At 36.2% G+C, this 12,879-nt stretch overlaps 1 protein-coding gene across 1 annotated transcript in view; it reads left to right on the forward strand.

The window, feature by feature from the left end:
* The window catches only part of LOC130075888 (myosin-IIIb), a 53,128-nt gene that overhangs the window by 5,218 nt on the left and 35,031 nt on the right, over positions 1-12,879 (forward strand). The window contains exons 5-6 of the mRNA XM_056240701.1: positions 11,089-11,191; positions 11,333-11,489. Of these exons, the coding sequence (XP_056096676.1) occupies positions 11,089-11,191; positions 11,333-11,489 (260 nt within the window). The remainder of the gene's footprint in view (positions 1-11,088; positions 11,192-11,332; positions 11,490-12,879) is intronic.

Consider the following 12,879-nt stretch of genomic DNA (forward strand, 5'->3'; position numbering starts at 1 on the left):
ACTAATTTGTCGATTATACAATATCTTTTGGTTTGATTAGTCGAAACACCAGGTGTAAACTAAGATAGCAATGTAAGTTTCTTGTGTTGCTTCAGATCATTGCATTTGCTGACATTATAGTGAGATGCACTTTCAGGAAGTGAAGTGTATAGTTCTTAAAATGTTAACTGCACAATCATATGCTTTCTTTTTTAGCATCATTTCTGATGAATTGAGAAAGTTACTTAAACGTTGTAAATCTCTGTTTTCGAGTGAGTTTTGAGAAACTTTCTGAACAAATGACTGTACAAGTGTCTTCTGTAATCTCATGATGTTTCTTGAGAAAACTCATAATGGTTGGTTATTTTCAAACCCCACTAATAACACATAGCCTATTGATATATGTTAGGCAGGTCTTAGTCTTTATAGTTACCATAATTGTATTTTCCCTGCTGGTTCATGATCTTTGTCTGCAGAACCAGCAGAAAGAGTGAGAAATATGGCATCTTTTTACCCTGGAGTGTTTAATATTCAGTCAAATGCAATTTAACACAGTATATCTACTTTACATACGATTCAATATTATTGCGATTCTTAACATATTGCGATACAGCAAGTATTGCGATTCATATTCCCCATATTATTCAAAGGCATTACAAAAAATGAGGAAAATAAGACTGCTCAACTCACTTCAAATGTCACATTTAATTCTGTGAACATTATCTTCTACACATTAACTGAAGTGCAAAAACTTTGTCCTTGAACATTCAGGACACAGGACCTTATTAGAGAACAGGACGTAAAAAGCACCTTGTGGATGTAATACGCAAATGTAAATTATCAGAGAAAACCAATGGAGAAAACCCCGAAAGTAAACAGATAATTTATTTTATAATTAAATATTGCAATACTTTGCGCTACTGTATCGATATAACTGCGTTCAGCAAATACTGAACAGAATCGATTTTTTCCCCCACCACTACTAATAATACTAAAACATAAGGATGTTATATTAACATTTAAGCTTGAGCGTTTAAGTGTTTCCTAAACACTTCATCCGTCTGTCATTGGCCAGTGGTAGTTGGTTAAGCCAAGATTTTGACATGTCTGAGCACTCAAACAAACTGCCAAAGTGTTCACAAAGGTTTCCAAACCATTACAAATGTAACTTAGCATTTCCCCTTGTATCACAGTTCTCTCAATTAGACCGGATGTCTGGGGGAGTTCAGATCTGAGAAGTTCAAGGTACCGATCAAGGTGTGATGCATTTTGACCCCCATTTGCATGGAGTTGGTGACTTTTGCTCGATGTGACTTCTCGTTTTTGCACATATGCTTCCTTATAACACATTTAAACATCCTGTCCCTAGAATGTGTGAGGTGCTTTCAGGCTTGAGACTCTTATCTTGAAGAATATTTTCTGTTTTCACACTGTACGTTTGCATGGAGGTGTGTGTGTTTGTGTGCAAACTTTGTTCTCGCCTCCTAAAGTGGAATAACTAGTTTTAGGATCTCCAGAACAAAGCAGAAATTCGGCAGTCAAGATTCCCAGTTTTCTTGTTTTGCTGTTGGTTCATGGCCAGAGTTGTCAAAATGGGTCCAGATGAAAGTCTTATTGCTCTTTCATAGATCAGAATAGTTATATTATGAATAAAATTGTTCTCAGATAAAATGAATCCTAAAATTCCTTCCTAAAAAAAACAACAAATGAGTCAATAGTTGACATACAGAAGAGTATAGAACTATACAATCAAAAGATCATTTGATCTTGGAAGAATTTGATGAGAAATGTTTGATTTCCAAATGATGGCAGACTGAACACAGTTTAAACTGGGTTAGTTCACCCAAAAATGCTTAAGCAACTACCAATTTCAAGGCCTAGAAAGGTAGTAAAGACTAGGGCTGTGTAAAAAATATCGATTTCTCGATTTTAATCGAACCGATATCGATTCTTAAATCCCAAGAATCTATTAGGCTAGTCATCCTGTCTTCAGTTGATGTCTGAATGGAACATTGTAGCGGGCATCCCATCCAATAAATTGCAGTAATCTTTGTGCTTTGTTATTATTGATATGAAACAAAGTCTCAGATTTCAAATTACGTCCATTTTCTTACGAAATTCAAAAACATAAAAACCGTTTTGGCGCTGTGGCGTGAGATCGCTCTGGCTCAGCTCAGCTCAAGAGAAGCAGCAGCGCGGAGCGCACATGATCTCCTCTTCTGCCTTAATAATACCAGTTGCAGCGCGAAATAAACATGAATGAGCATCTGAAAGTGTGTTAAAACTAAAAGATAGAGTACAACTTATCGAAATCCATATCATGTAACATAGAATCGGTGTTTCAATCAGTGATAGAATCATAGAATCAGTGTTTCAACCGTGGAAAGACGTCAGTAAAACAGCGTCATGTAATGTCACATTTACCTCAGAAAAACCATAAAACCATATGTGACCATAAACTCGTTAGTTAGCTAGAAAAATTAACTCTAAAGAGGAGCATTTTGCTAAATATATGCACCATATTTCATATTCATTATAATTTTTAATGTTGTTCAATATTTAATGCATGTTTGAATAAATCTGGCAAGTTTTTATGACAGCCGCCATTTAAATGTTTATATTTCATATAACTTTATTATTATAAAAATAAATAAAAGTGTAATTTAAGTGTTTGTATACAAATCAGTTATTTTTTACCTTCAATATTATAGTAGGCTAATGAAGCCCAGTAGGCTACAACTGACTCCCATAGTTCACAGCATTAGTTAAGAGATTTGTTTTTCTTGAGAAAATTTGCCATGTATTGTACCTGATATCCAAAATAATCAATATTGAATCGAATCGGAATCGAATTGCAAGCTTGTGAATCAAAATCATATCGAATTGTGAAATTTGTGTCAATACCCAGCCCTAGTAAAGATATCATTAAAGTAATCCATGTGACTCCAGTGGTATAACCTCAATTTTATGAAGTGACACGAGTGTTTTGTTTGTGCAGAAAAACATAATTTACCACTTTATTTGCAAAATATTAATCTCCGACATGCATTCACACGACAGCGTCCTCTCTCGTGTCAACACAACACGCATGTGTCGTAGTGCTCTCGTGAACGTGCGTTGGAGATTCATATTTTGTAAATAATTTATTTTGCGTCGCTTCATATAATTGAGGTTAAACCACTGGAGTCACATGGATTACTTTAATGATGTCTTTACTACCTTTCTGGGCCTTGAAAGTGGTAGTTGCTTAGGCTGTCAATGGAGGGATAGAAAGCTCTCAAATTTCATCAAAAAGATCTTCATTTGTGTTCTGAAGATGAACAAAAGTCTTATGGGTTTGGATCGTATCGTAGATTGATTTTCCCTACGCGCCTGACTTAAGTTTACCTGGGCTGTCTCCAGTTGACACCCAAGCGTCTACTCTACAGTCAACACTTTAAGGGATACTCCACCGGTTTTTCATATTAAGCTATGTTATTCCCTTAACTAAGACGAGTTGATACATACCTCTCTCGTCTCAGTGCGTGCACTATATCGCTCTGTATTGCCGCAAAACTATGTTAGCACTTAGCTTAGCCCAGTGCATTAAATATGGGCCAAAAAGAGAAGCGACCAAACACTTCCTCGTTTTCCCTATTTAAACACAGTTACTCGAGTAGTGTAACTCGACCTAGGCTGGTGACATAAAATAAAACGTTGTGTTTTTCTAAGCGTTTAAAATTGATGACTATATTGTATGGCGGAATACCATAACAAGTGCTTTTGAGCAGTTCGACTTTCCAGCAGTTCGACTCTCATTTCCATCAATACAACCAACGTGACTTTTACTACCTGTGCTATTAGCAAACTGCAGATCATTAACAATGGCGGACTTTGTAGATGATTATGACTTTTTTGTAGCAGACCCAGAGCCATATCTGTTTGAACCCGAGGAGGAATTAGCTCTTATGGACCGTGAGAGGGAAGAAAGATATGATCCAGAACCAGTGTTGTAGTCGAGTCACCAACTGTCGAGTCCGAGTCGAGTCTCGAGTCCCAGTGTTCGAGTCCGAGTCCAAGTCCGAGTCACCAAAGAAGAGTCCGAGTCGAGTCCAAGTCGAGTCACCATTACCTGAGTTCAAGTCCGAGTCGAGTCTCGAGTCCCGTGTTCGAGTCCGAGTCGAAATTATATACACTTAAAGGTGACCTATAATTCAAAATTGAATTTACCTTGGTATAGTCAAATAACAAGAGTTCAGTGCATGGACATGACATAGAGTGAATCTCAAACTGGACTGTTTTCGCGTTCTCATTTAATTCACGTTTATGAAAAACACCCCTGAAAAACGGTCGGTTCTCCACACAATACCGACTGTGACGCAATAGTCGGGATCATTAATATTTACGTCTCCAAATATTTGCATATGCCAGCCCTCAATGCCAGGCGGAACTGCGCAGCCGAAGCATGGCAGTTGCTCAGTGTGGATGTACACATGAACACAAAAGTATTTTTTAGTTCCTTCATCTGAGCCTCTGAAGAAACAATGGGTTAATTTTATTTTCTCTGGAAATTTCCAAACATTTCACCGACTGTTTCCTCAACTTGGGCCAATACAGAGCTGGCCTCGGATCGAGCTACCAAGCAACACTTTCTGATGTGTAATTGTTCAAGTTCAGACAGGTAATCTTTCTCTCAAAATCGTTCAATACTGTTTATGCATCAGTTAGTCAAGCCAGTGACTAAACTATCAGCTTCACATCGTTTCTTTTAGTAGGATGAAAATAATCGTATTTAAATTGTGAACAAATTATATACAGAAAGCGATCAAAGAACAATCTTTCCACACAGCGCGAGTTTATCTGGACACTTGCCAAACTCGTTATGAAATCAATGACGCACGTTACTGCACAACGAAGCTCTTACTGTATTTACATCATCGTGTTTGCATTGGTGAAAGCAGAGAGAGTGCAGAAACTGCTTTGCAATGATAAGATCTTCATTCTCGCGATCAACACACTGTCATCTGCTCAATGCTCATCATGGCAACATTTTATGTGATGGGAATAGATCTAAATACTTTAAAAACATCTCACGATTCGTTAATCTCGATAGCTGTTATAGTAAAAACGTATAATAGCAGTAGTAAAAGTATTCGGGAGAGAGTTTCACATGTAATGCGTTGCTATTTCATATGCAAGCATGTCAGCCAATCACAGCAGTGGCCGCGGTTACACTGAATCCCACAGAGACACGCCCCTTCAAACAGAGTGTTCAAATCAGAGGCTAAAAGCAGGCTAGGAAAAATGCCATTTATTTCTAAATTATGATTATTTTTTATCTAAAAAACATACTAACATTATAAGGGTAACCCAGGAAACATTATAAAATAATAAAAAAAAACATTCTAGGGCACCTTTAAGCCAAATCAAGCAACATTTTTCAGGCACTCTTTCTTGCAGCTAGAAATGTGTATGATAGCCTATCACTAGAATTGCCTTTGACCTTATCAAATCATTGTCAACTACCTGTGGCACGATTATATTTATTTAATTGTTTAAATACATTTTTGGATGATCAGTCAACTGGAATGGATAAAGAAAACCAAAAAGAAAGCCTAATTGGACAGAGGAGAAGAAATGCATTCTTCTTGACGAATATGGTAAAAGAAAAACAATTTTGAAATTTTGAAAAGCAAACTAAATCCCAATGTAACTGCGGCAAAAACCCCCCCAGAAAATGCAGTGCTATAAGCAGTTGTAACTCCGCAGGAAAAGAGTGGTTGCGATGTGTGGCATAGTCAAGGTCGCTGTCTAGTTTGTTAGCTAAAATAAACATAATTGTGTTATTGTATGATAAGCGGGATTAAGCGCTGAGCGCGTCCGACTTTGGCTCAGCGCCAGCCATAGCACGAAAGCATAGTTTAAATCATAGTTATGTCACGTCACTGTACGTTCGCTCCTTAGTGGTCAGCCCAGCTGCTGCAAAGTGTGCCAAAATCGAAATTGCTGATTAGATGTAGAGGAACTTATCTAGTGTTAAATGAGTGTTGCGTTATCTCTCTCACGAGAATGCAGCGCAAAGTGAGTGACGTCATTCATTTGATGAATGCTCAAGTCCGATATTATATATTCTCGAGTCCGAGTCCAAGTATAGTCATCAGTCCGGGAGTCCAAGTCGAGTCACGAGTCCAGAGGATGGAGTCTCGAGTCGGACTCGAGTCCAGAGAATAAGGACTCGAGTCGGACTCGAGTCCGAGTCCAGGACTCGAGTACTCCATCACTGTCCAGAACAGACCGGAGCTGGCGAAAGACCACGGGCAAACAGCAATTTTGTGGTGCAAGTGTGACTGTTGCGAACAGATGCCGACCGAAATTGAGAGCCTGTGCTGTTTAGAATGGGACCAGGTATTGCCATCGAAGGTGGGGGTCAGTGTAGATCCAGAAGACCCTGGACAAATCGCATGTGTCGCGGCAAGCGACGCGTTTGCAGCGATGATTCACCCGGCAGTCGTAAAATTTTTCTTTCCTCTCACGGTCCATAAGAGCTAATTCCTCCTCCGTGTACTCGGGTTCAAACAGATATGGCTCTGGGTCTGCTACAAAGAAGTCATAATCATCTACAAAGTCCGCCATTGCAAATGATCTGCAGTTTGCTAATAGCACAGGTAGTAAAAGTCACGTTGGTTGTATTGATGGAAATGAGAGGTAGGGGAGAGGAAGCGGGAGCCGGTAAGAGGACTTTTCACGAGTGATGATATTATTGCGCAAAGTCGAACTGCTCAAAAGCACTTGTTATGGTATTCCGCCATACAATATAGTCATCAATTTTAAACGCTTAGAAAAACACAACGTTTTATTTTATGTCACCAGCCTAGGTCGAGTTACACTACTCGAGTAACTGTGTTTAAATAGGGAAAACGAGGAAGTGTTTGGTCGCTTCTCTTTTTGGCCCATATTTAATGCACTGGGCTAAGCTAAGTGCTAACATAGTTTTGCGGCAATACAGAGCGATATAGTGCACGCACTGAGACGAGAGAGGTATGTATCAACTCGTCTTAGTTAAGGGAATAACATAGCTTAATATGAAAAACCGGTGGAGTATCCCTTTAATAATATTTATACTCTAGCACTGCGTCCACTCCACAGTCGACAACTGGCTTCGAGTCGGACGACGTCTCGAACACTCACTTGTGAATTGTAAGATCTCTAGTGTCTAGTCTAGTGCTGCGCAGCAAAGATCAAACCGACTCCAGCATTTGCCCTTGAATATGCTTTAATTAATCGGCCGGGAGTTTTGACAATCTCAGCTTCATCAAAAATATAACAGTTATAAAGGATAGAAATACAGAACACAGCAAAATAACATGACATACTCGTGATCATTGTGTCAGTCTTCTCGTATTTGATTTGTTCAATTTGTGCAAAAACAGCATCAATTCACACCCTCTTTAACAGGCAAGACAAATTTAGATCGAAATCGTAAAAATCATGGGGTTGGTAATTCAGTGTTATTTGATCGTCGATTACTCAATATATCATGATACCTCAATTTATCTTTGGGGTCTATATGACCCCAATCGACTTTTCCATAGTAGGTAAACATGGTTCCTTCATCTCAGTTGCATAAAATTGTCACTTTTTCTACATTATCTAGCTATACACACACAAAAAACTGGGCTTGATTCAGTTGTTTAAAAAGGTATGTAAAAAAACAACAACAAAAAAAACCCACATATGGTCTTTGGGGTCAACATTTAAATGTATGGGGAAAAAAAATGTGTTTTTTATTTTTAATTTGTCAAAAAAAATCAATAAATCTGAAAATTTCCATACCACAATGAAGTCCTGGTACTAGAGCACAAATGCAATGTGGAACGAACATGATCACTTGCACACACACTTGCCCGCGCACCCAAACAATCACACAGGTGTGACACCAATAGAAAGCATTTTTATAGAAATTGACAAATAAAATCAATAATTCCAGCATAAATCTGAACATTCTCACACATAAATGAAGGCCTGGTACTAGATCACTAATGCAATGTGGAATGAACATTATCACACTCACATGTGCGCCCACACAGACACAAATACACACACATATAGAGAGAGGTGTGACTGCAATAGAGATCATTTTTATAGAAATTGGGAAATAAAATCAATAATTTCTGCATAAATCTAAAAAGTTTCACACATAAATGAAGGTATGGTATGAGAGCACAAATGCAATATGGAAAGAACATGACCACACACAGATCACATACACACAGAGAGACACACACAAACAAACAAACAGGCGTGACTGTAAAAGAGTAAAAAAAATATCCAACATGAAACTAAATATGTTCACACATAAATGAAGGCCTGGTATTAGAGCAAATAAACGATGTGGAATAAGCATGTTTACACACATATGCATGCACAGACACACAGGTGTGTTTACACTTCACTCCTGTTCCAATCCGCCTATAGCTGTTTGTTTTTTGTTTTTATTTACTTGATAAAAATGAATTTCTTATTCTAAAGTTAATAATTTTATACATTTCGATTATTGAAATATGCAATTGCAATCAAGTGTTTTCTTATAGTGGCAACTGATGTGGCATTACTGCAAATTTATATAGCATTATTGCAATAACAAGACACTTCAAAAGACCTCAGACAACAACAAAAAATAATTGTTGACAAAATACAGATTTATTGTATTTTAAAATGTTTATATATATATATATATATATTTCATAACAAAAGCTGTTATAAGAGCAGTAAGTCACATCCAGAAAAATGAATGGATCTCTATGAGGCCCCTGCTGGAAGTATATGGTAATTACACTTTCTGGCTAAAACTGTTATCTACAAAAAAACATCTAACCAACATGTTGGCAGAATTATGCATCTAACACCTACAGTAGATCAATATCCATAAACAACTCATATGTAAATTTGATCATCTTTAATGTTTTTTTTTTTTCATAAAAATGTAATATTTCATATGTATGCTAATGGTGTAGTTGAGGAATTTTGTAGTAAATAGGTAAAAAAGTACTTCATATCCCCCAAAACACAGCATAAATATATAGATGAGAAGTAAACGAAAAAAATGTATTTATATTTTGTATTATTAAAATGTATATATTTTTTTGTACAATCGCTCTATACATGTTTGGGGTCATATAGACCTCAAAGATCATAAGTGTAAATGGGAAACAAAGATCATATGAGGGTTAAATGTAGAAAATCTGTCTATCTTTAGAGTTTCCAATCTTATTGAGACAGCAACCTTGCCAAAAAATACTGCGGATACATTATTATTTTCAAATGTTAAATGTTAGGCCTGTAAAGAGAAACAAATGTTAGGTTATGATTAGTTTTTAAAATTCCCACTACAAACGACACGAGGGTGAGTAATTCTTTTTTGGGGGAACTATCCCTTTAAGACACTGGGCCTCATTTATCAATCTAACATAGAAAAGAGAAAATCATCTTACGACCGGGTTCACGTGTGATTTATTGAACATTATTATGCTGCCAATCCCATCGTATGAATGATCGTACTTTGATAAATGTGGCGGCTGCAAACAATCATCATTTGAATATCACACCCCTAAAAATTTAAAAGCCTCGCCCCTAGAGTTTACAACATGGGAGAAACGTAACCCAGCCAAGAAGAGGAAGAAATCTCATGAAAGAGAAATTGATCTAACTCCAAAAAACCTGTTAACCTCATAAATGCAAACAATTATATTAATTTATATGTATATTTAATACTGGTAAATAAAACAAATCATTTACAAACACTATCAACTTGGCTATTTTCTCCTCACTCCACAACAAATTCCTCAAATTTAATGGTATTCAGAACAGATAATATATATATATATATATATATATATATATATATATTACATAGCTATAAATTATATGTTAAACTAAAATAAAACACAAATTAGGCTATAGTGGGATTCATAATAGGCAAAATAAAGGCTAAAGGGCTCACCTCTCTCGTTTGGCTAGAATCCAAATATGTTTCCATATTTTGCCATGTAACATTTGGTTGCTAAACTATTATTCATTGTAAAAAAGGCTTTGTATTTCACTCGTGTTCCAATATCCACATAAAGCATCCTTCATATGCGCAAAACTGTGTTTGGTTGGGCGCTGCACGCTGATTTTTACAGCAGACCATTTAAATTGAGCAGTGTAACTTTTATGTTTGGTTGACTGCGTTTTAGTTTGATGAATGGCTGAAATGTCACGTTAGCAACGCTCGAACTGATATGTTGTGTGTGTGCGGCACTGTGTTCGCGTGAAGCGTCTGTGCGATCAGTTGGATTTAAGAAAATAAAGAAAACAAATACAAACACAGTATGTGTGTCACAAAAACGAGCGTAGCTTATAGTACTTTTATATACGTTTTTTTCCCCTTTTGTTTATCTGTTAATTAAGTGAAATATAATGTGTAGTCCTATTTATTTTATTCCTTTTATGTAGGACTAGTTAATTTTAGTTTTAATTTCTAGTTAATTACTAGTTTAATCTGTTTTTATTCTGCGCTGCAGGTGCAAGATGTGACGGTGTGAATCCTCATGTTCTGTTGTTTATGGTGCTATTTGCTCATGTAAAGCTAAACAACATTTGTGGTATTTTTAATGTATTTTTAATTTTTGACACCCATCTTTAATTTTAATTTGACATAATCTAGTCGTTTAACATTTAATGATCGATTAATGACCTTCAGGAAAATAATCTAAATGAAGAAAATGCTCTCCACAATTCTCCGCCAGATTTATGCTTTACGCAAATTCATGCTAATTCAAAAACTTGCGTACATGAGCTGAGACCTGACGTGATGCCAAGTTTTGTGTGGAAATAGCCGAATGCCCAGCTTTATACATTTTTTATTTTATTTTTTATGAATGAGGCCCAATGTTCCTCAACAGTATTTACACGCTCTTACATTTTTGGTAAGAAAACTATGAAAAAAAAAAAAAAATGAAAGTATGAGAATTGATGTTGTGACCAAAACGTAGACATTCTCCCAAACAACTTTTTTGGTGCATTCTGCGATTGTTCTTTTTTCTGTTTAGATTCTGCCTAACATGAGTGTGTCTGATTGTGTTGAAATAGGTGAATCCACTCCTCGAGGCCTTTGGAAATGCTCAGACGGTCATGAATGACAACAGCAGTCGCTTCGGGAAATATATCCAGCTCCGCTTCCAGAACTCTTCAGGTTTGTAAAAAGATAACACACTTCTCTCTGACCGTAATGGATCATATAACTTGGCAGCTTCCACTGGGTGTGTTTCTTTACCAATAAATCAATTCAGTATTCTCCGATTGAACATTAACTTGAATTTTGATGTCTTTGTAGTCAAAGGGGCCAAAATCAACGAGTACCTCCTGGAGAAATCCCGTGTGGTTCACCAGGATGAGGGTGAGCAGAACTTCCACATCTTCTACTTTATGTTGGCCGGCATTTCCATTGAGGATAAAGAGATATATGGCCTCCTGGATCCTACGCACTACCGGTGAGTCATCAATGATGTCATGCATTCGTAAAAACAGGATCAGCCACATTGTTTACGATGCATGTCCTAGATTAGCATTTTAACAATGTTGTAGTTTATTGGAGGTGTGTCACACGTCGCCTCCTACTGAACTATTTGTGTCACGAACATGGGCATGTTCCTAGGACAGTGTTCATTGTGTAAAAGGTCGATACAAAACGTTGTCAGATGATACTAAGATCTGATTGGATGAGCCACATTTGAAACCACTCAAGGTTGTGTGTTAGAGTGGAAAGGATTAAAATATAAATGTTTAAATTTTAGACCGTTTTTAAAGCTATTTCAGCTTATAAATTGTATTAAATGTAACTTTCCATTTGTGTTGGAGGTCAAATATGCCCCCTATTGTTTTTTTTTTGTGCAAAACTATGAAAAAGAGTCATGTTTTTGACATAAAACCTCTATTGTAGCTTGTCAGAGACTAAAAATATATAAAATATGAGAAATTATGAACTCATATATTGTGTTAAAATGATATTTCATAAATTTGTTTAAGCTTCCATTTAACCCAATTATCTTTCAAATTAGCTGCACAGACACAAAATAAAAACATTTCTTTGTTTTTTATTGTTATTGACTATTTGACTATTTTCACACTGATGTGCAAATAAATACAACTTAGTGTATATATAGTAATATTAATTGTTCTTGGTTTAAAGGCATAATTTGTAAGATTTTTGTATTAAAATATCATACTAGCACAATGTTATATAGTTTTGCTGACTTGTGTACTTGCATTATCCCAAATGTTTCCAACAATGTATAAATCCAGAGAAATCAGCTATTTAACCATTGTACCGGTCTGTGTCATTGCGTCTCCTGTCAATGACATCATATAATAAACTTTATTTTATTTTATATATAGCGCCTTTAAAAAGCGCCTCACAAGAATATAAATATGATAAAACATACAATTAAACCAACAATGCATTACTGACAAAAAAATCGGACAAAATACAAAATAAAAACATTATGAAATGTTCGATTAATAATAAGGCAATTATGTAAAAGCTACCCTACACAAATACGTTTTAAGGGATGATTTAAAAACACTAAGGGATTCGGCTTGCCTAATCTCCGCATCACCCCCGATTTTCGTTTTTACCTTTTTTTGGTGTAGAAACCATGGAAAGACCAAAGACGCTTTAATATATGATGTTTTATTAGACGGGTGAGCAACTGTTCGGATACCTTTATCGACAGAAAAATAATCATTGTTATATAGCTCAACAAGTTTAGTCTTATTGTTTGAATCTCTTGTTTTCTTGATTTTACCGCGAGTAACATGTTTGTTACATGCAAATGAATACAACTTAGTATATATAGTAATATTAATTGTTCTTGGTTTAAA

This window comes from Rhinichthys klamathensis, unplaced genomic scaffold, assembly GCF_029890125.1.
Source record: "Rhinichthys klamathensis goyatoka isolate OS25496 unplaced genomic scaffold, OSU_Roscu_1.1 h1tg000606l_1, whole genome shotgun sequence".
Taxonomy (NCBI): domain Eukaryota; kingdom Metazoa; phylum Chordata; class Actinopteri; order Cypriniformes; family Leuciscidae; genus Rhinichthys; species Rhinichthys klamathensis.